Source organism: Perca flavescens, chromosome 18 (genome assembly GCF_004354835.1).
Source record: "Perca flavescens isolate YP-PL-M2 chromosome 18, PFLA_1.0, whole genome shotgun sequence".
Lineage (NCBI taxonomy): Eukaryota > Metazoa > Chordata > Actinopteri > Perciformes > Percidae > Perca > Perca flavescens.
In genome coordinates this window covers 26,538,087-26,566,062 of record NC_041348.1, presented here as the reverse complement: position 1 = coordinate 26,566,062, position 27,976 = coordinate 26,538,087, and the positions used below count along the sequence as shown (strand labels likewise).

The window sequence follows — 27,976 nt, the reverse complement described above, 5'->3', positions numbered from 1 at the left end:
GCAGGTGAAGTTATGGTATTGGTATCGGTACCGGTATTGAATATTTTTTAACGATACCCAGCCCTACTCTGAAGCATTTGTTTGATGCTCAGTTCTTGTATAACGAATGTAGCCTTTATGGGGAAAAAGGTTTTCAGTGTCCTACTGTATTGTGTTACATGACCGGCGGGTCTGTCTCTCTACTACGCTAAAATAATGTTTGTTATTAGTCTGCCAACTACTATCTCCATTAATCAATTAACTGTCTTGTCAATAGAATGTCAATAAATGGTTAAATAGCTTGTTGGAGTTTTCTAAATCCCAAGGTGACATCTTCAAACTGCTTTTTTCCCCCCAACCAATCGTTAAACCCAAACATATTCAGTTTTTACTACATGAGACAAAGAAAAGCAGCAAATTCTCCGAATTGAGAGGCCAGGAATATAGGCCATGTTTGGCATTTTTGCTTTAAAAAATCGTTGATTAATTGAGTCAGTCGATCAATTGACTAATCGTGCTCCAAAGGACATGCAAATACAATAAAGCTAAATGTTGTGCTTACCCATGTCACATTTGTCTTAAAGGTACAATATGTAACTTTTCTGCATTAAAATGTCTAAAAACAACCATACCTACACACTATCCCAAATGTTTCCATCAAATGGCAAACCCAGAGAAATCTGTTATTTTATTTTCAGACACGTCACGTTTCATTTAGCTGCCCGTCAGTTGCCCTTTCACTATCTAGTTACTCGTAACTTCCGTCAAAACATGGGCACCCAGATGCTACGTTCGAGAGTAATTGTAAATCATACAATGTCACAGAAAAAAATACTGGTAACACTGCTTTTTCTGCCAAAAGTCATAATTTTGTGATTAATTACATGCCACTTTGCAACATAGTAATACAGCAGAAACCTTATTTATATCAATATTAATCCAGTTTAATGTTACTACAATGTATGTGCTGGTTGACAAGTAGCTAACATTAATGCTAGCTAATGCTTGGTGGATAACATTATAGGGTTACAATATCGTTCAACACGCTCATCAAGTTATTAGTAGTATGATTGTTTTGACCATGGATAAAAGCAGCACGTTAACGTTAGTTGTATAGATAGACGATTAATCTAATGCTAATTTAGCCAGCTAGCACACTCCGGTCTGCCTGCCTCACTCCCCCGGCACAAAGAGACTTCATTTGGGATGATAGCTGACAACACAGCCGGGACATGTAGCAATAGCTAGTTACCGTTGGCCCCAGCCGGGTGCTTACGATGCTAACGGCAGTTACATGAAGCGTTGGGAAACAGAGAATATCAGACCCAGGCATCCTAGTCACAACATCGGCCATCCATAATGTTAGCTAGCTAGCTACATCTCCGTAAACGCTACCGGTGTTTGTACCGAAAATCTCCTCCCTGCCAAATTTCTCCCCCCTTTGCGTTTAGCTGTCTTTACAGTTAGCTAGCTAAATTAACCCGACAAAAGGTGGGTTAAGCACCAAAACGAATAGTTAATATTACAGAAAAGTGAAGGGGGAGATCAGGCAGCTGGGAGATGTTCTGCTGCTGCACAACAGGCATCGAACATCCTCGCCGTCGCGGAGATTCCCCCTGCAATCCCCTCCCACACCTGTCTCTCAGCCTCGTTGAGTAGCTAGCTAGCGTTACAACAAACCCTGTCCACCCGGTAAAATCCAAAAGGTGACATTGGCATGTAAAATATACTGTGATTAGATAGATCAAAAAACACGGGTGTGACAATAGATTATCCATAAAAGGACCACGTCTGTGAACTGATCAGATTTAGTCTGTGAACTAGATCAATAAGAAAGAAAATGTCTGTGAACTGGTCACATATTCCTGTGAACTTATCAAGAGAACGACTGAACTGTCCCGGATTTAGCAAGGTTTACCGAGATTAAACTAAGCTAAACTGCGGCTATTTTATTAGCATGACATGAATAAACGTTATTAAACGTAACGTGAATAAACTTGAATGGGTAATGTTTAGCAATAAAAACTCCCATAATTCCACGCAACTTCCCAACGTCATCAAACATCTGTGTTTACAATCCATTGTTTTGGTTGAGAGACCCCTAGTGGCAGAAAGTTACATATTGTGCATTTAAGAAACCTTTAGTCTACTAAACCCACAACAGACTTTAGTCAATTTCAGACTTTACAGTTTCTATAAAATTCAGATTAATTTAGCAGTTTATTTAGATGGTAAAAGTATCATCTTTCACCTGACAGCCAGTGCATGAAAATACATATTCTTTGCTGCGTGATGATTAAAATCCATTCTCTACCAACAGAAACAGCAAAGATGTAACTATATCAAACATTTCTACCGGTGTCCTGCTGATACCGTTTATAGCCCGCTCGTCTTTCAGCTTACTCTTTCTCTACTCTGCTCTGTCCACTCTTCACATCACTGAAAAAACCCAGACGTGTGTAATACTTTATCAAACTACCCTATTAATTCTTTACATTCTAACTAAGCACTAATGGACTAACTTTTGCAAAGAACAAGAGCTATTCCACTGTGATGGCTCATTGTAATTCAATTCTAACGTTCAGTTTAAAGCTGCCGTGAGCATACTGTTTAATAAGCACTCCCAGCAATGATTCCAGCATGGAAAGAAAAAATTAAAAAGCTAAACTCAGCTACAGCTGTGTGATGCAGATAGTTTGCTTCTGGATTTAACATTATTGAAAATTCATTAAATTCATTCATTGAACCATAGAGCTGTGCGAAGGTGTTTGTCTTTCATTTCCCAGGATCAGTTTCTGATTACAAGCAGAAAACTGCTCAACGTTCACTTCTTTGTATGCTATCCTCCAAACTCAGCACAAAGTTACTGGTTTCATTTAAGTTATCGATCTATATTAGCTATGAAGTTGGGACAAGTACGATAAGTGAGTTTTGGATGAACTCTATGGAAACAAAATCCTATTATATTTGAGGGTATAATAATATCCTCTGTATGTATGTAAGTAAAGGTATGTATTATGCACCTTAAATCTTTTTCAATTAATTTGTGAGAATAAAGAACTAGAAACAAAAACCAACAAAACCTACGACAAAACAGTCAATTATGAAACTCACCTAGTGACTCAGTTTTCGGTTTGTGTTGGTCAGAACAGCTCACATACTACCAGTTGCAATCGGTTCCTAGCCTCTTTTGCATCCCAGCTAGCAGCAGTGCTATCCAGTTAGCGTGAGCCTTTGCCTGTTTAGGCACATTTCCTCAGAATGTCATGACATTTTGAGTAATCCTTAATGTCCTCTACACAAATACATGTTCTTGTTAAAGCAATCCCTAATGCAGAGGCAGAGAGAGAAGACAAAACTTAGTTCCTCCGACACTGACTGACAACAGGACGGATGGCACAGCTGGCTGCAGCTGCATGGCTTATTGAGCTGTAGGCAGAAGTGTATGTTGTTCAAGTGTTTGGAAAACAGCAGTGAAGCAGCAGAATTTTCTACCCTGTGTGATTCAGGGTTTTGGTTTGTCAGCACCTATGGGCAGCGACGTGCCCATATCAACACTGCAATTTAATTTTGACAATTAGGGTGAATCTACAGCTCCCTGGTTACTATAGCTGGGATGCTCTCCTTTGTTGCAGCACTACAATTTGATTAGGCTGATTAGACAGGCGGATTTGAACATGGGATTCTGGCCTGGGCTGCTCAATTATAGATACATTGGCTAGAACTCTTAAAGTTGGAAGCATGTTTATGAAAGGTTCTCGGCAAGTGTATTTATTTTGTGAGCCACTACGGCAGCTCTATTGGCTTTACAGCTATTAAAAATGATAACATTTAGGTTTAATACTTTGCTGTACACCTGGCCAAACTGGACTGCCTCTCATGCTCTAGTCTATATCTACGGCTTTCCCCTTCCAGGATTGCTCCGGTGCTGCCGGAAACAATCTGTTCAATCTGAGTTTTCTGTTGCACAACTAAAACAACATTTGAATGTACACATTTTGCAGTGACACCGTGGCTCCGTCCAGCACTTAGCACCGCCCAAGACAATTGTGATTGGTTTAAAGAAATGCCAATAAACCAGAGCACGTTTTTCTCCCATCCCAGAATGCTGTGTGGAAAAGCCAGAACCTTCTGTGCAGCACTGTGGAGGAAGGTCTGGCAATGTGAGACTACTCATGCTGCAACATGGAACAAAAATGAAGTAGAGTAGAACATCTACTGTAAGGCACAAAGAGGCATAGAGAAGCAATGTAGGCATTTGTAGAGAATGAGCTTTATTGATTGGACATAAACCATCACTCAGAGAACTGATTGGTTTAAAAGGAGGAATGCTGAGTCTTGGGGTTGTCAAGCAGTCAGCTTCTCGGGGTAAAGACAGGCTAGAGGGCTGTGAGGATAAATAGATATTTAGGGTAATGGTCTGCAATACCCCAATGAGTTATAACAAACCCTTCTGAAGTTGCAGTTCCTATCAGTGATTCCTCGCCCTCTCCTTAACATCTGATGGAGTTGATTCAGGGACAGGGATTTTAGATAGTACTTTGGGAAATAAAACAGCCTGAAATGCTGATTTTGTTGAATTAATATAGATTGAAATGTGTTTTTTTTTTTCTCATCTTAAAATATATTTTGCATAGACAACTGACTTCTACAGACATACAGCTTGACTGAGGAATTGCAAAAACTGTTGTCTCCATGGTAACAAAAGATAAAGTGGAGAGGGTATGACTCTTTTATCCCTGTTTTACAGTTCTCACTTGCTCACGTCCAAAGTCTCAACAATGTATTTTTTTTTTTTTTTTTTTTTTTTTTTTTTTTTACAATGTCTCAGCCATACAAAATATATTCAATTTACACTTAATTTTGTTTGTGAATATTTTAAACGTATCCAGTAGTTATTCTCCTATTACTATTTATATTTTTCCTTTCTTGTATCCTGTCATTGTTTGCGGTTATAATGGCCCAAATATCCCCTTAGGGATCAGTTTCATCTAATCTTAATGGAAAGACAGACAGAGGGCTGGGTGAAGTCATAGCGAGCCCCGCTGTTGTTTGGATGTCCTTTAGCTCGAGGGAAGGACAGACTGATTAACAGAGACATGGAGAGAGGATGTGAAGGAGAGAGTAAACAGGCCGGCCAATTCTAGAAAGAGCCAAGATGGGCATGGTCTTGGGTAAAGAAAAAAAGAACAGAAAGAAAAGGCAAGTAAGAACTATAAGAAAGGCAAAGTACTCAGCGTCAACCCATTTGGTTAATATAAATCAGAATTATAGTTTCATACGGATATGATATATACATTATTTCAGGTGTCATAAAATTCTCACAATATGCAGACGATACCTTTCTCTACATGTCTCATCCAACTTTCTCCCTACAAATTGTGAATTGGTGAAGCATCATCATGCTGCCAGTGTTGATGTTCCCTTTGGGTCAGGTTTATCTTCCTTTTTTACCAGGTCTAATTATGCTCAGGTTGATTTCAGACCAGGGGTCTCATTTATAAAACTGTGCATAGGATCCTTACTAAAAGTATACGTACGCCCAAAAGCCAAAAATGGCGTAAGCCCCCAAAAAAAATCTGATTTATAAAACCGTGCGTACCCACATCTGTAAGCAATGTTCCCTTTATAAATCACAGATTACCCACAAGTGTGCGTACATGAATCCGCCTCTTATCCCGCCCTGTACACGCCCATTTTGAACCAAAAATAGTCAATGCAAAGCACCTCATGAATGCTGATCGGTATGTTAATGACCCTGGCAGTTGTTCTTTCGTTACGCCAAATCCTGACGACTGGCGGGGGGAAAAAGCTAAAAACTTCTCAGACGTTCAGGAATTGCTGCAAACTGAATTATAATGTCAGCCTGTTCTTGCAAAGTGTAGGGAAGCCTGATCTATAGACTACTTATATTAATAATACCGTCCAAAACGGCACGCATTTCGGCACTTGGGGACAGCTTCGATATACCAGACCTAGATTTAACAGAACTATAAATCCAAACAAGCCTTAGTGATAAAGTTGAAGATTATATCTAATATTTTATATATATATATATATATATATATATATATATATATATATATATATTTTTTTTTTTTTTTTTTTTTTTTTTTAAACTTAGCTGTCTGCCATTTCCCTCTGGAAACAGCCGGTTGCCCACAGAGTGGTGAGGATCTGTATTTGGACTGGGATGGCACGGTCCTGGCGCGTTGCCCTCTCTACTGCACCCAATTCAGTACACAGATCCAAGAGCCCAGCTTTAGGGAATTTAAATCGGCATATTAGCCAGTCATCGTTGTGGTCCTTGAAGCATCTTTCTCTCCTGATTCTTCCATTAGCGTAGTCCTCCTGCAGGGCCAGCAGTGCCATCATGCAGCATTACGCACGGGTTCACCGCAGTATTTATATGTTTACTACACTTTGTGATTGTAGACGGGTCAATGACGTGACGCACATTTTTTTGTGTCTATAAGGTTAAATTAAATTTAAATACATTTAATTTAAAAAAAAGACAAACAAATTACATTAATACCTACTTTTTTAGAGGCCATATTTTAAAGAGTTTGGTTTTAATTAATTTTAAGAGAATAATTGGCGATTAATGGCAAAAATGTCTAAGTGGTGTAACCGTCAAAACTTTGTACCAAAATTTTTATCTTGCTTAAAAAGGTCAAATTTCTTAATAAAAGATCCCATTAACTACTTGGGCATTAACGTAAATTAAAGGTTATTATACATATTTCCAATATATTTTAAAATGATGCTGATATTTATTTTAATAATTTAGGGAATCCTGTCAGTCATGCTAGCTTCCTGAAATGTCAAGTGGTGTAACCACCATTTAAGGTGCCATTTTGTTAAAATCAGCAAGAAGACCACATGACAGGAAGTTACATCAGAGAAAAGGACCCTGATCAGCATAACTGCTGCATCACAAGGTTAATAACTCTCTGATAAATATAAGTTAATAAGACATTTTTAGGTTAAGTTCAGTTCTTTGGTTCACATGTCAAATGGTATGACCCAAGTAAAACATAGAAAAAAATTATGTTGAATAAATATTTGTATTTAGTGTAAAAACAGTGTTTTGATTATTTACACCAAGGCCATATGCTGATATATGTGTCCATTATAATGCCTGACTAATTTGATTTTACATTGAAATGTCAAATGGTGTAACCGGTTACACCATTTGACTCCTATTACAAACCTCTCAATTTTGGCCAATCTTTTCAAATATAACTAGTTCAGTTACTGGTCCAAGAGGTTATATGAACTTAATACTATTCAGAACTATTTGTATGTGTTTTTTGTTTGAATTTTTTAAAAGTGGTGGTAATTTATCCAACACTTAATTAAGATAGCTTATTTAGCTTGGCTAGGCTAAGTCATTATAGTGCAAGGCCTTAGTGTTTAAAAAAGTTTTACCCTTAAATTAAAATTTCCATATCATTCCATTGCAATTTTACAATAATTTCTTAACAATTTAATAACACAGAATGAGGCAGTTGAACTGTGACCTCTAATGTGTTACAAGAACAGCAACTTTAAAATACCTAAAAATTCAAGGATTATTTAAGTATAAAATGTTACTTAAATATTAAAAATGCCATTGAAAAAATGCAGTTTATCAAATTGAATTCCGATAAATGCACCAGAATAAGTTAAAGAGGTCATATTATGCTCATTTTCAGGTTAATAATTGCATTTAGAGGTTGTACCAGAATAGTTTAACATGGTTTAATTTTCAAAAACACCATATTTTTATTGTACTGCACATTGCTGCAGCTCCTATTTTCACCCTGTGTGTTTAGCTCTCTGTTTTAGCTACAGAATGAGATCTCACTTCTATTCCATCTTTGTTGGGAGTCGCACATGCGCAGTAGCTAGGTAAGGACTACTAGCCAGTCAGAAGCAGAGTATGAGGGCGTGCCACGCTAGCAGCTAGGTGAGCATTATAACGTGTGTTACAAAGTGACCACGTTTGTCTCTAAGTAAAGGCTGGACTACAATAGAGCTGTTTGGAGCAGTTTGTGAACAGTGTTTTCTGTTGGAGATGGTAAGTCCCTTTGGGGGGACTTTGGGCTTTTCACTTTGTACACCTATGACATCCCAAAAAGCATAATATGAGCTCTTTACCTGTAAACATGTTAAAGGGCATGCACAACCCTAAACAGACTTGCTTCTCCCTCTCTTTTCATCTATCTACCTCTTTCTCACACACAAATACTGTTCACACACAATTTGTTAAGATGTTAGTTGTTTAATTTAATCTAATGAGTTATAATATATTTAAATATTTGTCATTGAAATGAAATTAAATGCCAAGTTCAGTAGTTTAGTGTCACTTACAAGCATCACGTCAGGTGGTGTAACTGGTTTGTGTCAAATGGGGTAACCAGTATTTTTCTTGAAAAAATGATAATGTGCAGGTAAATTTATGTTTGATAAAATGTAATACTCTACTCCACTGTAGAAACACAATTTTAAGACTTTTTACACAATTTGTCCAAGATTATTTAGAAAACAAATGTTTCCAGCACGTCTACCACTTGATATTGCAATAACAAATATAATTTAAATTTAGAAGTAATCCTAATCAAATCTATTTTTGGCTGAAATTTGGAAATAGGTAATAGTTATATTTGTATGAGTGCACTCACAAACAATGTAGTGGATGAAATATTAAATATTAATCATTCCTTTGTGGTTACACCAATTGACATTTTAGGTCCATTTGGTCCTACCTTTGTTAAAAAAAATGGTGAAAATCCTATTTCAAATTAAATAAAATGTACAATAACACAAAATATACATTTTAACGAAACTCAAGGATGCCTTCAAAAAATCTTTTTCAAAGTTTTTTCATTTTTTCATCTGCCCAACCCTTATTTGTCACTGACCCAGACACCTTGCCAAAAATTGCAGCGTCAACTAGTGGTATCGCCTGCCCCGAGATACAATTTGAAGACGAAAGAAAGTCTGATAGGCAAACATACAATTCTTCATGCAGGTTTTGTCACGAACAGTATTAAAGTTGGGACTGATAACCAGGACATTAAGTGTAACAATTGCGCGCAAGCTTCACGTCTGTATTTCCAGACTTTGACATTTGATGATATATGCACAGTTTTAAAGACAGATATTTAGTTATTTAGGCTACACTGTGTTCTGCAGTTATCTAATGCTAGGGTATTTGATGCTATCCTGTATTCCATGCAGTCTGGCCATCTCCTCCTCCTGCGCTCCGTAGCGGACTCTGTGACAGTGAGACAGCGCCGATAAAATATTAAGAAATCCACCGAAGTTTAAAATTCCAACACAAAGAAAACGGAAGGTGACGAACATCCGGCCGAAAAGAGTACATCTGGCGGAATTTCTGGCAGCAACGGACCAACCCCGGAAGTGGAATGTCGTGGATATAGACTATGAAAACATCAATTAATTCAAAGACTGAGTGTGAAATCAAAAACTCTGATATGTGGCCCATGAATTTCACCGATTCGAAACCATTAGGCTACATAGCATATAACTGTTTTTACAACCCAAATAATTACATATAAAATTCATCATCTTAGAATTGAATATCTGAAAGGTCAACTGTTGAACATTTAACAGCTGAAAGTAGTAAATAAATTCAGTAAATGCTGCTAAATAAAATGTATTGACAGTTTTCCACCTTGATCAGCAGATGCAATAATGTAGAAGGCACTGCCTGTAGCTTTAGTTGTTCCTCTGAGTCTTATAAAATCTAAACCTATAAAATCTGAATGATACTCTTGATAATGATAAAAAAAAGAGGGTTGACTGTGTGTGTTAGGTGCTCTTTGTCGGTCTCTCCCATCAGGAAAGAGAAATATAATCCAGTGAGTAGACATGTCCCTGGTGGCCATGTAGTCTCACACTGCTGCCAAGAAAAGAGAAAGTCAAAGCAGAATTTAGCCTCCAAAGTCCTGATGTGTGCCTCTGACAATGTGTGCCAAAAAGCTCCCTTTTCCAGTTATATGTGTGGGCTGGTGTCAAGTTGGGAGGTCTAGACTTTGCAGTAGCTTTCACTCAAAATCGTTTTTTTGATAGCTGTTTCGGATAGTTACCCATTTTAGACATGGATAGTTAATACCTGTAGATACTGTAGATCTGTAAATCAACCGTTGTATGCAAATAAAATCACATGTATGTGTCTGTTGACTATATAGTGGGTGAAAGCACACCCAGGCAGGTTCCTTGGCAGAAATAAACAGGAATAGAGGAAGGCAGAAGTTTGACTAGTTGGATGTAAAATGAAATGGGCGAGGAAAGGAGAAACCCGGCACAGTTGTCATTAATGATGGATTGTATATGGATTTTTCAGCCGACTAAATGCACCAACCCGCAAATGTATGCTGCTTCTGTCCTTTTTTCACATCAAGGCCGTTATGTACACTTGTATACCTTTGATTTTCTTTTATTCTCCTGATTTAGAACACTGTGTGAATGAGTGAATAATATGGCTTGGAAGTGGCTTTTGAAATCTACAGTACATGCTAGACTACGAGTTAGAGAATGGAATATTTTAAATGGTTTTGCATAAGAAATATGGCAGCAACATATGAGCAAATAATAAATGTATTACATTCACAAGCTTATTAAATGAGAGACATCTGAGAGGGCTCAATACCAGTTCTAAATTTCTTTCTAGGAATCTGGTCGTAACAGGATGGTAACTCATATCTAACCAGATAGCATTGTTACACTGCTAAACACACTGTACTAACATAATTTTAGCCACAAATCATTTGCATGAATTGGTCAAAACCGGGCACACATGCAGCAATGGTTCAACACTAACCCTACTGTTTCTCTTCCAACTCTAATTACGTGGATACGTTGTACATCTACCGCACAAACAACTCTGCACAGCTGCTGTTGCTCACAAGCTGCTGTCTTTCAATATGGCCACCAGAAGGACAGTTACATCACCTGAAAAACCTCACTGTTAAACAATCCTGTGCAGAGCGAGGCTTGTTGCAAGTGATTTCCGGCAAAGTAATGATGTGTTACCTACTGCTGGCCCATTACTAGCTCATATAAGCAAAGGAAATATCCTGTTCTTAGTGCTAGTGATAGTCATCTTTTTTTCCCCTCTTGCTTTGCACGAGCTAAACCCTTACTGAGCAAAGACAGATTCCTCCTTCTCTGCCAGACAGCCATGAACCCACAGAGCAAGGGTGTTTTACAAAGGAAAAGGGGAAAACACCTGAGGGCTCCTGTTGGGAGGAAAAACTGATACAAAAATCAATTCCTTGTCTCTTCCTGTGTGTCTGATCCTACATAAACCTGCCAATTCACTCCAATGCCTAGTGACCACAGGGTTTTTAAACAGGGTTATATTCAGATATCATCACTAATGTGTTTTGATTAAATGTAGTTATCAAAAAAAGCTCAAAGAAAGAAGCACACAAAAAACGGCATTTCTTATTCAATATTAAGTTCAAGGTTTTTGAGTCACAAACCAACGATACATTTGAGAATGCGATGGATTTCATGGAAACCCAATATTAATATTTTTGGATTAAAGGAACACGCCGACTTATTGGGAATTTAGCTTATTCAGCGTAACCCCCAGAGTTAGACAAGTCGATACATACCCTTCTCATCTCCATGCGTGCTGTAATGTTGTCTGACGGCTCCAGCGGCATCAGGCCAGCACAGAACATGCAGGTGAATGGTTCCAGCAATCCTACTGCTCCGAATAAGTGACAAAATAACGCCAACATGTTCCTATTTACATGTTGTGATTTATAGAGTCACAGCGTGTACAAAAAACAACGTAACATGAGACACAGCCGTCTTCTAACTGTAAACAAACCGGGAACTATATTTTCAGGCGGAAGAATATAGTACTTGGGCGGAGTGATATGCTCGCAGCAAGCCTGTCTGAGAATATAGTTCCCGGTTTGTTTACTGTTAGAAGATGGCTGTGTCTCATGTTACGTTGTTTTTTGTACACGCTGTGACTCTACAAATCACAACATGTAAATAGGAACATGTTGGCGTTATTTTGTCACTTTTGTCATAATTCAGAGCAGTAGGATTACTGGAACCATTCACCTGCAGGATCTGTGCTGGGCTAAGCTAATGCTGGAGCCGTCAGACAGCATTACAGCACGCACGGAGATGAGAAGGGTATGTATCGACTTGTCTAACTCTGGGGGTTACGCTGAATAAGCTAAATTCCCAATAAGTCGGCGTGTTCCTTTAAAGCCACTAGTATTTCATATACTGTGATACAATAAATGTTATATCATGTCCTACAAATTCACAAAACTTACACTAACAGTTGTCATTCAGAAAATCTGTGAGGCAGGTTTCATTGCAGCTTTTACAGTCTGTTGATCACAATCCCACCACACGATGCCGGAATGAGTTCTCAGGTCATACATCTCATAACAGTACTAATAAAACACACACTGGCTGTGTTTCAAGACAAACCTCCTTCATATTTGAGGTGGAAGACACTGATCGGCTCTCATGAGACTTTCCACGATGACAACGGAATATGGGTTGTATAGAACTGAGAAGAGAAGCAGCAATGTGGCTTCTGGCTGTCCGAAGGCTGAGGGGACATTCAAGGTCAAACTTTAAGAATGACTGATCAAATCATCCTCCGCACACACCACGGAAACCTATGAGCCAGTGTATGTGTGTGCATCTAAGCATGTGTGTGTAAGTCAACAGGCATGTCAGCAGTGTTTTATTTGTACTGGATAGTGCTTGAGGCCAGCATGCACCTCTCCCTACCACTAGCCCTGGCTTTCACTATCTTTCTGTGTGTGTGTGTGTGTGTGTGTGTGTGTGTGTGTGTGTGTGTGTGTGTGTGTGTGTGTGTATGGGCGTATCTTAATGAAATCTGACAGTGAATTGTCACAATCAGCGAAGGAGCATCCTGCAGAGGTTAATAAGCTGTAGCCCTCATAGCAGCAACACACACACACACACACACACACACACACACACACACACACACACACACTCTGTGTTTTCCTTCTAAATTTAGAGATTGCAAAGTTGAAATTCATGGCCCAGTACTTTCAGCATCTGTGAGGGCCAGTCTTTCCAGTTTTGTCACCTCCACAAAAGACTCTCAGGACCTACAACGGTGACATCACTGTGTGTGTATGGGCGTATCTTAATGAAATCTGACAGTGAATTGTCACAATCAGCGAAGGAGCATCCTGCAGAGGTTAATAAGCTGTAGTCCTCATAGCAGCAGCAGGCCCTCATAGCAGCAGGCCACACACACACACACACACACACACACACACACACACACGGTTTTCCTTCTCCTAAATTTAGAGATTGCAAAATTGAAATTCACGGCCCAGTACTTTCAGCATCTGTGAGACTCTCAGGACCTACAACGGTGACATCACTCGTCCATGCACTTCCTATTTTCTGTGATAAATAACAGCTTATAATGAGATGTCACTCAGCGTGTTTTGTCACCTCTCTCACTCAGCACCTTTTACACCACTCACACTACAGTACACACAGTAAATGCTATAGGTCTAAAAGGACAACAAAATGATCTGTCTGTAAACAAAATCAGTCATTTTCTTTACACAGGAAGTAACATTTCAACACCTGATTTATAGAAACTGCTTATAAAATCGGTGCCTTGGGAGTATCCTTGAATTTCTTTGGAGGATATTACCAAGGTTTTAATAACCCAGGCTGCTCTTAGGTTTAAAGTTGGGCTATACTCGCACGGGACAAAGCAAAACATTACATTTATCTACTCTAATCATTAACGTGACTGTCATTTACCTCCAAATCGAAACTACTCTGCCTGTAACACTGTTAAGAACACTCTTTCCATGATTCCGTTTTTTTAGCTTTGACAAAACGATCTCTCATGTTGTTACACACTCTCTTTGACCACACGTTTAAGATCATTTGACTCCCAGTGGTCTGTACTAGAGGATGGATACCCAACCCGAGCCCGACAGGACCCGACTGGACCCGACGGGCCGGGTCAGGACAGATATTTAGAAATGATGTTCGGGTTCGGGTCGGGCTCGGTCACATCAGCGCGATAAGGCATTGAACATTTTTTATTTAAAACAGCTTATTACATAGGTAGCCAATGGGCCTGTTTCACTTGATGCAAAGGTTCATTTTTTGTGACACAGACACACACAGACACACGCAGACACACACAGACACACACACACACACACACACACACACACACACGCACGCGCCTGTGTTAACGTGCGCTTGTTGCCCCGTGTGCGCTGATGCGCTCATCTGTTGACATTTCCTAATGCCTTTCTACAGTTGCTTAATAAAAGCGGGCTTTCCACACAAACAAACGCATGTGTCATTAGTATGAGAAAAAAACGAGATTTTAACTGTGTCGGGCTCGGGGGGCTCGGACAGAAAAGTGCGGCCCGATCCGCACTCTAGTCTATACATGAAGAATCACACAAATGTTTCTACAGGCGAACTTGCTCAGCCAGGATTCTTCAGCAAGTTTTGTCTTTAAGCTTTTTGAGTTTTTCCATGTTTTAGGCACAGATATGGTAATAATAATGGTCCAAAATTACGTGACACACACCCCCACCCCCGCCAAATACATGCACCTAAGTCTTCCACAGACCTAGGGAAAACACTGTTAGAAATAGCAATACGTATTATTATGACTAATAATACTAAGGGTAATAATAATAATAATAATAATAAGAGCTGCAGCAGTAACACTTGTAGAAGTAGGGGTATTTTCCACTCTGCCAGGAGTACAGTACAGTGCACTATACATATTTTGATGAAAGTTTTCAAAATAAAATACAAATCTCTAGCTTTGGTTTTGAATGAGCACTATCAGGCTTTATAATCCCTAGTGAATCAGCCATCCTCTATTCCCAAGTCTGGAGTCATGTTGCTCAGACCATCTGCTCTCTAACCCAGCCCAAGCCACACAGATCACTGCACTACCACCCCTGGATTATGGCATCAACACACACACACACACACACACACACACACACACACACACACACACACACACACACACACACACACACACACACACACACACACACACACACACACGCACGCATCTTGGCTTTAATGTTGCTGCCAAGTGATGACGGCCTATTTGTGTGTGTTTTAAGCCAATACAGTGCCTTAGATTGAATGGCAGTTTGTGTAAATTTGTTTTTATGTTTTTGGGGTCTTTAGTAAGAAGCGCAGTCAGAGACACTTGAACAAAAGGAACAATGCTGATTATCAATAATGGTTTAACCAGAATATTAATAAATATTCTTAGAGAATAACACCCAGGGCCAGATGTACTAACGCTTTTGCGCCCACTTCAGGCGTATTTGTTTCGCAACGTGCGCGTGAAAGCATGGCGAGGTATACAGGCCGCACTGAGGTAAATGCGCAGACTGCCTGTGGCGGGAACTGAAAATGGCAAATTGCGCTTTTCCATGTCATGCATATGCATTCACGGGAGGGTCAAGGGGAAAGTGGGAGTTTTCCATAAAGAGATGGGAGGGGAAGCGTAAAGTGCACCTAATTATGTATTCCGCGGTATGTAGAAAAACATACCGCGACAACAACTCTATTTTGCGGTGAAAATTCTCCGCCTCTTAAAAGCAGGTGTAAACCTCCATATGCCTCCTGGTGAAATGGCAGCAGTAATCCGAGCAAGACGAAGACGTAGGCCAAGGAGACGAGCTGAAACGATTTTTGCCACAAGGATCACACTTTTTCAGTTGAGTGAACACAAAATCATTCAGAGCGTTACAGATTAAGCAGCCAAGCAATATTACAGTTACTGGAAGAAATCAAAGATGACATTGAATCTCCGACTCAGCGTTCACATTCCATTCCAGCAGTTGTTAAACTCCTCGCTACAGTCAAATATCGGCATCAGGATCATTTCAAACAGTCATAGCATCAGCAGTGGGAATATCGCAGTCTGCACTCAGCCGTATCATAGCACAAGTATAGTTAACGCTTTGCTACAGCGCAATTTACGGTATAGTGGGCGGAGAAAGGCGCTGATTACCCGATGAACTGCAGGTTTGGTAAATACGACGTAAGCTGAAGTATCACAGCGTGTGCTTTCTGCGGGTTGGCCATGGCGCTGATAACGCTACGTTCACAAACGTACGTACATCTGGCCCCCAGTCCTCTCAATTCTCAATATAAAAAAGCCAATATTTGTGTCCTGTACTACTTTATCTTTACACCCACATATTGGTACAGGTATAGCCAATTATCCAGTGTTTGCTGCACAATATCATCAACATTTGACGGCAATTCAGAAATGTTAAAGAGCAGGCAGGAGGATATTAGCTAAAAATATTAGTTAAAGTAATTTTTCAAATGTATTCATTAAAATTTAAATTCTAATTTGTTGAATTGTTTATACATGATGATTCTGTGGTGCTGCTGCACTACAGAATATGACTTGCAAACACTGTACACAGACACACACACACACTACAGTATTTCACTATCTCTGTCTCTTGCAATCCCTACGTCCAGAAATACATGAATCGCTCAGAGGTCTATTTCTGACTCGCTTTGACACTAAAGTCAGTCAGGCATTGCTGATGACACACACACAAACACAAACACACACACACACACACACACACACACACACACACACACTAGGGTAATACATTTGTTTTAAAGCATTCTCCTGACGATGCAAAATGACATGCTGCCCACTCCCATTTCCCAGCGCTCTCACAACAACCAGGAACTTCAGTCCTGATTCAATGTGGACAGGTTACAAAATCAGGCATATTCCTTTAGAAAAATCCTCGGCCCACTTCTTATATGCCATTGCCCTGAATTATAAATTATATAAAACTTGTTGCCATAGCAGCTAAATCCCTACACTGCCTTCTTTTTTGACAGAGGCACTACAATACAAGGCAAAACCATCAGAGGGTATAACTTATAAAATACGGCTTTCCAAAAATTATGACAGCAAAATCCTCGCAGAGCCTGAACTACACAAAAGGGCCGGAAAGCAGCTTTGTGGGATTAAAAATTACTGCAAGAAGTCTTAAATAGCTGTGGCAGCAAACAAGTCTTGCATCACAAAACGCAACGCCACAGGAGAATAGCAATCAATGACTGATTTACTGACAGTGCATGAAGTCCCTGCAAAAGCGTACATATGTTAGAGTCAAAGCTGAACTGACAACACTGCTGCACACTGTACTTTTGTATCGGTGCTAACTAAAGAGCACATCATCAGAAATTAGAAGATTCAAAAGAGGAAGAGACCAGTCAAAATGCACCAAAATATAACAAGGAATAAGAAATTGAGTGTCAAAACAAAAAGGGAACTGAACTTGATAAATCATAAAATGCAAAGTAAGAACGCAAAAAGACACTAAGGATTAAAGTAAGCCAGTCAAAGTATGAAATGAAGCATTCAGATGCCTCAATGGCTCGAGTCGTCCTCAGACACAGCAAGCTGGAAATCTTTTAGCCTGTAATGTATCAGAGAGCAGCTCAGAGAGGTTTCAAAGTTGCAATTTATTCCTGAATGCGGCTCTGGCCCAAAGGAGATCATCGGTCAGTGTGAGCAGATGGCCTGCGTGCCATCGGCCCATTCCCCTGCTTTGTTATGGCTTAATACAACAAGGCACGGAGAGACGGGGCTCAGATGTGACGCCTGTGGGAGTGTGTGGGAATTATGGGACTTGACATATGAAAATACCATTCTCTACTGTTTCTGTTGGATAAATACTAGCTGGAAATTAGGGCTGCACAATTTATCGTTTTTTTATCGTTATCGCAACATAAACTGGCGCAATGTACACATCGCAAAAGGCTGCGACATATCACGATAGCATTTGTGTTAGTTGAAAGAAAAAATCCGTTTAAAATTACAGTTTAAAAAGATGCTGTCATTCTTTTTTTAGTGGCACCTTTTATATTCAATTCAATGTTAAATTTGTTCAATAAAATAATGTTGGAAAATATTTCCTTTTGTTTGTTTTAAATTCAACAAGAATTTTTGTTTTGTATTTTAGCAGAATACCGAAAGCAGCAGAAATGCAGAACTGAGTACACTTTAATATCTGTTTATTTATCGCAAGAAATATCGTTATGGCGAAATTCAAAAACCTTATCACATATTGCATATTTTCCTCTTATGGTGCACTACTGGAAATACTGTTCACCTCAGCTTTTACTCAGTAATATTCTCATGCCATCATCAAAGAAATAACTATGAAATATCTGATGTAACTAGGTTTAATATTTGGATTGGAATTTTTAAATAAAACTGATAAGATGTGGACTTTCCAAAATCAATTTTGTGATCACTATGCTTGAAATTCATATTTTCCCTTTGAGATGGATTATTTAAGCAACATTACACGAGAGGGTTCGATTTGACGCCATGATTGGCACCACGCTTGCGCCGAGGTCCGTAAGCATCACTGAAGTGCCAATAATATGACGTTAAATCAAACCCTAGTGTAATATTGTAACAGTTACCAACAAAATAAAAGTTCTAATCGAACTGTATTCATATTGTGGGGCAATTCGCTCTCAAAAACAAAAAAAGACGATTTCTATTCTAAATTCCGTTTAGTAAGCCCGTCAGTCAACTTAAGCTAACGTTAGCTTTGTAGAGATCGTGAGACCTCCCGAACTGAATAGGCTGAATACAGTACGGCAAATATAAACACCAAACTGCTTTGCTAGCTCAATCTTGTTATGACTAAGATATTTGCTGATTTCCTGTCCCTGTTTAACGTAAGTCAACTAGTCAATTAAGCTAACGTTAGCTTTGTAGAGATCGTGTTCTTAAATTGAATAACTACCGCACATATAAAACACAATACTGGATTGCTAGCTCAATCGTGTTGTAATTTAGATATCTGCTGGAGAAAAAAAATTCTATCAACATATTTAGCTCATGTACGTCCGCAAAATTCACACGTAGCAGCTATTTTTAACATAGCGACGTAACACCGGCACAGCTGATGTGATCCAAACATTTCCAGTACGGAGCGCTGTAAAAAAATAAATAAAAATAGAGTCCTTCGAACCCGATGAATCACTTTATATGAATATGTTGAAGAGTTTCTGTGTGTTCCACTGTGGTTCCCGATTTATTTTCACTAATACAAATGTTTCAAATTCAACTCTGTAAAGTTGACATGGAAATGGCAGAGTAATATTTGTAAGCGATGCGCCTGGTGTGCTCAGAAGGCTCTGGGTGTGCTGTCATGCTGATTTGAGCATGTTCTAAATTTCCAGTTGACCAATCAGATTGCCTGGTCGGATCTACTTGTTGTATAATACGATTTATTTGATGTACAACAGGCAAATGCATCACATGTGAAATTTCAACTCAGTGATCTGTGATGTACTCCTTTTAATCATTTAAGAAATGACCTGAAATGTGAAAGAAATGAATCATGCATTAATAATGCATATTTACCACAGCTGGTGAGGCAATGTTTTGTGCATAATTTCTCCCAATAGGGATGTTTTTTGTAACCTTTTTTGGTAACCTTTTTTGGTGTTGTTTGGCATTGTACTCTGCCTTTTTGGTTCTTTGCAGGTCAAAATACATGTATGTCTAGGTAAAAATGTGGCTAAAACTAAATTATTTTATCACAAAGGTGAAGTTATTTAAATGCTGTAGAACCAAACAGTGAGACAACTTCATATTTTTCACTTTTCAAACAAATTTACCCTATTGTTGGGTTTGTGCTGGATTTTGCAAAATAAATTGAGTTCAGCCACCGTGACACAACTATTTTTGATTCCCTATGTAAAGTTAAAGAGGTTTTTACTATTCATTTAGCCAATCTGCCACTCTGAAACCTCTGTGAAACTTCTGAAGTTGCGAATAAGAATTTCAAGCATAGCGATCACATAATTGCTTAAAAAAAGTGTTGATTTAACAACACACCAAGAGAAGAAAGCTTAAACATTTCTAGATGATAGATGAGAAGAATTAGCCGACTATAATCTAGAGAATCAAGAAGGCATGTGGGAATGACTGTAGAAAAATCTGTTGGTAGAAATCGTTACGTATAAATTGCCTACTGGTAAAATATAACTAAAAAACACTTTTACATAAAAAATAAGGAAATATAATGCATGTTATTTCCTTGGTGTGTGTGTGTGTGTGTATATTAGATGATAGGTATAGAGGATGTTTTTTCACAAGGTGAAAAAGACTCTTTTATTGAAAGTCCACATTGCACTAAGGCTTGGCACACACCTAGCCCAAGGCTGCTGAATTATGATTTTTTTTCAGCCTCCACTTCCTTAGCAACAAAGAAAAATACTGAGAGCACGGATCTTATGTTAGTGTCAGTAGCAAATCCTTGGAGGATATAACCAAGTTGAGGTGTCAAAGCCTTCAGTAGCAAACAGGAGGCCCCTCGATAAAAAAAAAAAAAAAAAAAAAAAAAAGCCAGCTGGAAATGTGCAGGTTTGTTCAACCTACTGCTTGATGATAATGACATACTGGAGCCACAAACATGCTTTGACCCTCGGTGAATGTGGTGGAGGGGTTGCTCCACTGGGTTAGAAGTTTGAACCCTTTCATTTTGAAAAGTGAAAGATAAATGCAGGAGAAGCAGCGCCAGGGCAAAAAAAATAAACAACATTTGGAATGCCCTTGAAAGCCCACAGGTAGACTCCAATCAATGTAGAAATATAACATCCTATATTCAGCTGGACCAAAGCAAATTCAATGTTTAACTGAACCAACTCCTGTTAATGAGCTCATGATTTATGCAATAGGCTACACATTTTCCTAGAATGGTATGCTTTATGAATACACGTACCAAATCAAAAGGCACCAAATTGTAATTCAACACACGTACCTATACACTTAATAAAATATCCTAAAGAAGTAAGAGAGGAGGGAGTAAAGGGAATTGTATGTCTGCAACAGAATAATAAAATGCCCAGTTATCAGCGAGCCTGTCTCATTTTTAATCTGCGTCTCATTTTCAAGTACTGCTTGTCATCACGAACGATCAAAGTTTGGAGGAAGTGCCTTATTCTGCTGCATAATTATTTAAAAAGGCGCCCAGAACAACATGAACATGGGCAAGTAAAACTAAATGCCGGCACAGTCTATGCTGCTGCAGGTGATTATTAATGACTGATCTGATTTGTGTTGTGGCTAACGGACCCGATATTAATGGATGCAGCATCCGAACAGATGGGTTCGCATTCAGGCAGCTCCCATCACCCAAGCGTAGGCTACCGTTCTTTTTAGTAAGAGCAGGAATTCTCTCCAAACTCGGTTGAAGGGTTTTTACCGTTTTAGGTTCCTTTGCCGTTTGACTAGTGCATGCTTTTATCGCATTTCTTAAGACGTTTTAGATAAGCATTAAAAAACAGTAGCTACATGTGTATCGGTGAACAATTAAAACACCAAGCAGCATGCATCTGAATTAAAGTCAAACTTTAATCACGTACCTCGTACACGGCTGTGTAGTGAGCATTTGTAAAAGTTATTTTTTTTGTTATCTGGAAAAATTAGTGCTTTTTGTGTTTTATGAACGCCGAAAGTAACAAAAGATTCTTGAAATTCTGAAAAAAATGTAAATCTTGTTATACTTGTTAGGAACGTTCATCAGTGAGAGATGTACAACTAAATAGGTACAACTCCTAACGGAGTTTGGTGCCCATGTTCCTACACAAGAACGGGAGGTATACAGGGTCTAACCCAGGGGTTGAGAACACCGCTCAGGGAGAGTGAAGAATAGGCCTCGTATTAACACTCCTTACCTTTGTTAGCTGTGCTATTTTCTTGCTCATCTTCAGGTGCAGGTCTTGGGTATATTCCATGGCGATGCCGGTCTGAAAGGGCATGCTGGTTGCCGAGGATGAAGTAAATTTCCCCTGACCGGCAGGGCAGTAAAACTGCTGCTGCCAACCCGACCCAGTCGCCATCTTCACGATGATGCTTCAGATGCTTAAGAGAGATATGTGCTGTAATAATGAACTGAACAGTGCTAAGGAGACGACCAGCCAGAGGTGGAGAGGAATGGGACAGTGTCGGATTTCTTTCCTCGACACAACAAAAATTAATCAAATATATGAAGCCTTTTTAGACCACAAACTGTTAACATTTTGTTTCATTTTGCTTGGGTCCGGAAAATAGTACACCGAAGGCTGAATGTTGGGATTTTAAGCTCTAGAAACGTTAGCGACTACCATCTTGTCCGTTCAAAAACAAATGTGTCCGTTTTCAGCGTTCCAATGTGCGGGTACTGTCTGCTGTCACCTGGCGCTGATGTGGGGCTGTTTTCGGGCTTCTGACTGGCTCCCGGTCGGTCACCTTGATACCGAAATGTCTCAACGGGAGCCTTTAAGAGTGATTCCTCCTCGGTGCATTCAGGCTACATTGACTGAGAGTGTGTAGAGATTCAAGGTACGTGTGTGTGAGAAAGAGTGTGTAGGACAGGCTCAGCGGTTGGTTGCTGCTCCTCTCTGTTGCCATGGATCACCTCAACAGTGTATGCTGCATTCACGTAGGATGGGAGCAGCGCTGCCTTCAGGTGCTGTCGGAAAAATCGTTATAAGGACGCGTGAGCGTACTGTAGGCTACATGTAAAGATCCAGCGAGCGTGGTCGGTGAAAGCGAGATGTCACGTTCAAGGGGTGGGCGTTATTGTTTAGCAATACTGTGGTTTAATTTGAAAATCACACTCGTGGTCGTAGCCACTTGGTGTCCAGTGCCACACTAGCTAGGACTACCTGACCTCGCTTTTCTTCAAAATAAAAGACCTCATGAAGAATGAGACAAATACAAACACACTGAATATTATATATTCAGTCAATCATCTGAACTAAATTAGCTTAATTAACCGGATTTACACACACTAATTGGCGTTTATTAGTCAGTTCCCAATCAGCTGTAGTCTCATCACATTGTCCATCGATTGTAAGTGAAATAAAATGATATAACAAAAGACTAAATAGAAATACATACAATAAAAACAATAATCCTGGTACAGATTTCTCAATATGTCTAGACATTGTCTGATATATTGTTGTTTTTACTTTTTCTGTTATTTTTCTGAATTGTTCTATTGGTGTCTGTTGAAAAACCCAATAAACAACCATCCATCCATCCATCCATCTTCGTCCGCTTATCCGGTGTCGGGTCGCGGGGGGAGCATAAATAAACAACCAATACAAAGAATAACCTATCAGAAAAAAAGTTATGTCTCGAATTACATTTTAGAATTAAGAAAGTAGTTTAGAGCATTTAAATGACTCAGCCACAGGGGCTCACTTCTCAGAGATACAATTTCTACTATCCTCTTTATTTTTAGGGATGTCACAGCTGTCATGTTGTATTAAACAGACTGGTACAAGGTAAGTTTTATTGCTGTGATGTTTGGTTATTCTTACCCTGAGTTGACAAGAAGTTTTTTTTCTAATTTTGCAGTTAAAATATTGAAAATTAACTAGTTTGCTGGTTAACTGGCAATCTTTCAGGTGTATATTCCTGCATGTCATGATTATAAAAATCAATACTGGTTATAAGCTTAATTGTCTAAGGATGTAACATAATTGCATTTACTGTGTTAGCTGTCTTAGCTTCACAATGAGTATATATAAATGTACTGTATGTAATGTATCTAAATCTATATTTTAATACTCCACTAATAACCCTTTGTTTTAAATTGAATATTATCAATTTAAAAAAAAGCATGATGCTTCATAGTCCAAATCCATTTGCACAAAACTCAAAATGACAGCTACATGTTTTGCATGCACTTAAGCTAAAAGCACACATTTAACATGACAAATCTGTGCTATGTTACAATGCATCATGTTCCTTATATACCAAGGTACATTTCTTTGTATGTGCCTTGGCAGTATCACTCATTACCATCAAACTCCATGGCACTTTTTATATACCTTTATTTTCAACAGTTTATGAGATAAATGCAGCAATATGCATGTTGTCACATTTGAATCTGTAGCAATTGAAGTTGTTGGTATACATCTAGTGTTCTGTAATCAGCAGTCAGAGTCCTTTCATGTTGTATATATAAAGATGATATATGAGCGCCCAATTTGATGCTGTTCTCCTCAGCTTGCACGGCATTGCATGTTTTCATAAAGCTTAAAACTTTGCCCACCGTCTGGTGTGCAAATGAATGTTAACTCTCACCGTGCCACTTCCTGTTTAGCCCCACAGAGATTCTAAAACATGACAACCAAGTGCTAAACACCTGAAACAAAGTTGGTTTTCCTTAAAAAGGGCTTCTTCTAAAATGAAATATAGGGTGTATTCCTGGTAATCAGCAGTGTTTTTAACACGTTTGTAAAACATGAACCTTCAAAATAAAAGAAATCTGTAGCATTTTCTCTTCTCAGTAACTCCCAGTAGGGAGGTCATACGAAGTACACAGTTCTTCCATGGAACATGAATGCACCAAGTTGAATTTTAGTGACGTCACTTCATCTATCAAAGCTTCACACTGAAGTAACTGAAAAAAAAAAATTGAACTGACTGAAATGGCAGCTGAAGGCAATACCTCAGGTAGTCATAATCCAAAGGATGACGCAATTAGTTTGTTTTATGCTTTCTATTTATGGTTTTCAGAGGATTTTTGTAACACTGTGGGTTCACTGCTTGTATGTCTGCGTTTGCACCGGTACAGCAATGTGTTATAATTTAACCAGTGGACGTTTTCCAAATGTTACAAATTGATGAATTTGTGAATAGCTTGAAATGAAATTATAATGTAGAAACAGTTCACAGACACATTCTACAATAGCTGTGTCATCAGAGAAGAAGTGGATTGAAATGTTTGTGTGATAAACAAAAATGTGAAATGTTTGTGTGATATACAATTTGTGAATAAAGATTAGGGTGTAATCTGGGGCGTCGGACTGGGGGGAAAAAGGGGACTGAGTACCCAGGGCCCTCATGTGAGGAGGGCCCAAAAATATGCTAGAATGAATAGCTGTGGATGCGTGGAGGGGCCCATAGAAACTGCCTTTATACAGGGCCCAGAATGTTGTGCTACGCCCCTGGGTGTAATGATGCACTCAAAACTCACGATTCGATTCACAATTTTAAGTTCACGATACCATATTCTCACAATTTTTGTAACAAAATGAGCTGCAGACAAATTACTGGAAAATATTCCTTTATTTGTAAACTGTGCAAAACACCACTGTGTCCTCGTATCAAAAGTGCAACTGGAATTGTATTTAATCTTAAATTGAAAACAATTTTTTTTAAACAAATCCCATCAAAGTTATGGAAGTCAGTTTCCACCACTGTTATGAATCAAAAAAAGCTAAGTCATTGTTAGTCATTATAATGAGAAACTTTATCAAAATATTGATTTATCTCAAAATAATGATAGTATCTAAAAATAATGACCTAGTATGAGCTGGCTACTTCCGGTTTGGCGCTTCACTAACTTAAATGTTTTTTTTTTTTGTTCAATATGTTTAAGTGTTTACATAGTAGTATAATACAAAAGGGCAAATATTAGGAGTAAAATAATATGCCAATATGAAAAGAAAAGGAGAAAATAAAAAAGAAATAAATAACAAAAAATCTTGGATGTATAAACAGTGAAATGTACTGTTACATCACGGATACTAAAAACAGAGTTTATCAAAGAAGAGATGAGTGGCATATTGTGAATCTCACAACTGTTCAATGTCTAAGAATGGCTGCCAAATTGTGTAGAATTTTCTCCATATGTAATACAGAGGGGAGTTCTGTTAGCCACATCTTGAAGAGTGGCACTGCTTCGGACCTAGAAAAGCCTTAAAATCAGTCTCTTTGCAATTAACATTCCATACATAATGGTGTGCTGTATGGAGGAACTATGAGTCAGTAGAGACAGGGAGTAGCCAAACAGTGCCACCTCTGGCTCAGGCTTGAACACACAGCTGTACATTTCAGAAAACCATTGGCATACTCCACACCAGAAGACATACAATTTTGGACATGTCCAGAAGAGGTGGGTTAAGGAACCGTCAGCAGACTTACATCGATCACACACAGGGGAAACAGTAGGATATATTCCATGTAGTTTAGTTTTTGAATAATGGAGTCTATGCATGACCTTAAACTGGATTAAGTGATGTCTGACATTGATAGAACAATATTGGATTCTACTGAGACTCTCCTCCCAAACATTATCATCAATCTGGAGACCCAGTTCCTCTTCCCAAACTTTCTTCAAAGAGTGAGTGGCATAGTTCACCTGTTCCGAAAATACCGTGACAAAATCGGAGATCAAGGGTTTCGAATCCGGTGGGCCAAGCATAAGACTATAAATCCTGCTTTCCTCAGGGAGGGATTCAAAGTCAGGCAGGTTTTGGCGGGCATAGTTCCTAACTTGTAGGTACCTAAAGAAGTGTGTTGATGGAAGTGAAAACTTGTCTTATAGCTGAATAAATGAGGCAAAATATTTATCAATGTACAGATCTTTTAAAACTACTATACCTTTTAGCCTCCAACTATAAAAAGTTGCATCCGAGAGTGAAGGGGGAAATGCAGCCAACTTAAATGTTGATAAAATGATTTACTCGTGTAGCTCTTCTAGACTTTCCAAATGTTATCGGACTGTCGAAGTGTAAAGGAAAAATACTCGTAATGCAGATTGGCTTCTGCATTATATTATTGGACAATTAGCCTATTATTAATGTAGCCTAGGCTATTAATATGCAAGTAATACTTCAATGTTGTTGTACCTCATATACTTTTTAAATTATTTTAATATGGAACAATGGGTCATATTTTATAAACTGATCATATGTTTAGTAGGCCTATGTAAAATCATAATTGGAAAAGTTGTAGCTTAAATAAATATAGAGAAGTAGAAGATAGTATAAAATGGGGAACTTGTGCATAATTTACTCAAGAAAAGTACCTCAAAATTGTACTTAAGTATAATACTAGCAATTGTACTTTGTTACTTTCCAGACACTTTTGTTTTGAAGGATGCGTTGTCTAAATTCCGGCGTTACATTTGTCTATTTAGACGAAGATTGGTTGAGATAAAGACAACTTAAACTTATTTGTGGCTTTTGCAGTTTTAAAACTTACAAAGTGACAACGAAACAACTGATACAGAACTGTGAAATACTGAATACTTCATCTCTCATGTCATCAGGCTGAAATTAAATGATTAATGGATGGTAACAACAATGTGCATTTGCTGCAATAAGAAATTGTGCAACAGTTGTTCCTCAGTTTGCTTAAAATAAGATCTTTACTCTATCAGACATGTCAAAGCAGAGGTACATTTTAAATAATACACTTCTATTAATTGTTTCTTTTATTAATAATTTACATATCTTTAATGTTGACAATATTGTTTTGAATTATTTAGGTAGAGGTAGGCCTAATAAATAGGAAAAAAAAAAACCTTCCTGGTTTCATAATTACTCTTGTTCACTGAAGCTTGAAGCCAATATTGGTGCATTAATCTTTGTCTGTCTTTGTCTTGTTGCGGGTCAAATACTCTTTAAACCTTCGAGGACAGTGAAACTTATTGGCGGTGCTACACACAGACATAAACACAAACGGATGCACAAGTTTAAGGCATCCAGTTATTGGAGAAAGCAATGGTAAGTATTCATAGAGTTCATTTCAAATCATGTTAAACAAGAACGAGCCTCAAGGTCTATCAATAAAGAGATTAAGCTTTGAGGTGCTGAAATTATTCATTACAGAATACAAGGTTATCACACAGGCTCAGCTGTTGGTTTGTGTGCAGATACCCACGGCAGGAGCAGGAGGCATCAATAAGTTCCGATAAATCCCCGCATATACAATCATTTACCACCAAAACCTATAAAGCCTCAGCTTATAAACAGAATTAAACATTCAGGGACAAAGTAAAGCAACAGCTGATGACAGACAGGATGTTATCTGGTGAGGATGATATATTACTGTAAATGGTACTCTCAAAGACTCGTTCTGAATGTTCCCCGATGTCTT

General features: G+C 38.6%; 1 protein-coding gene across 2 annotated transcripts in view; it reads right to left on the bottom strand.

Moving 5' to 3' along the window:
• fam184ab (family with sequence similarity 184 member Ab) overlaps positions 1-22,523 on the bottom strand; it is a 179,314-nt gene extending 156,791 nt beyond the window's left edge. For both annotated transcript variants that reach the window (XM_028604891.1, XM_028604892.1), the window contains exon 1: positions 21,772-22,523. In XM_028604891.1, the coding sequence (XP_028460692.1) occupies positions 21,772-21,936 (165 nt within the window). In that variant the 5' untranslated portion in view covers positions 21,937-22,523. The remainder of the gene's footprint in view (positions 1-21,771) is intronic.
• Positions 22,524-27,976: the final 5,453 nt, after the last annotated feature.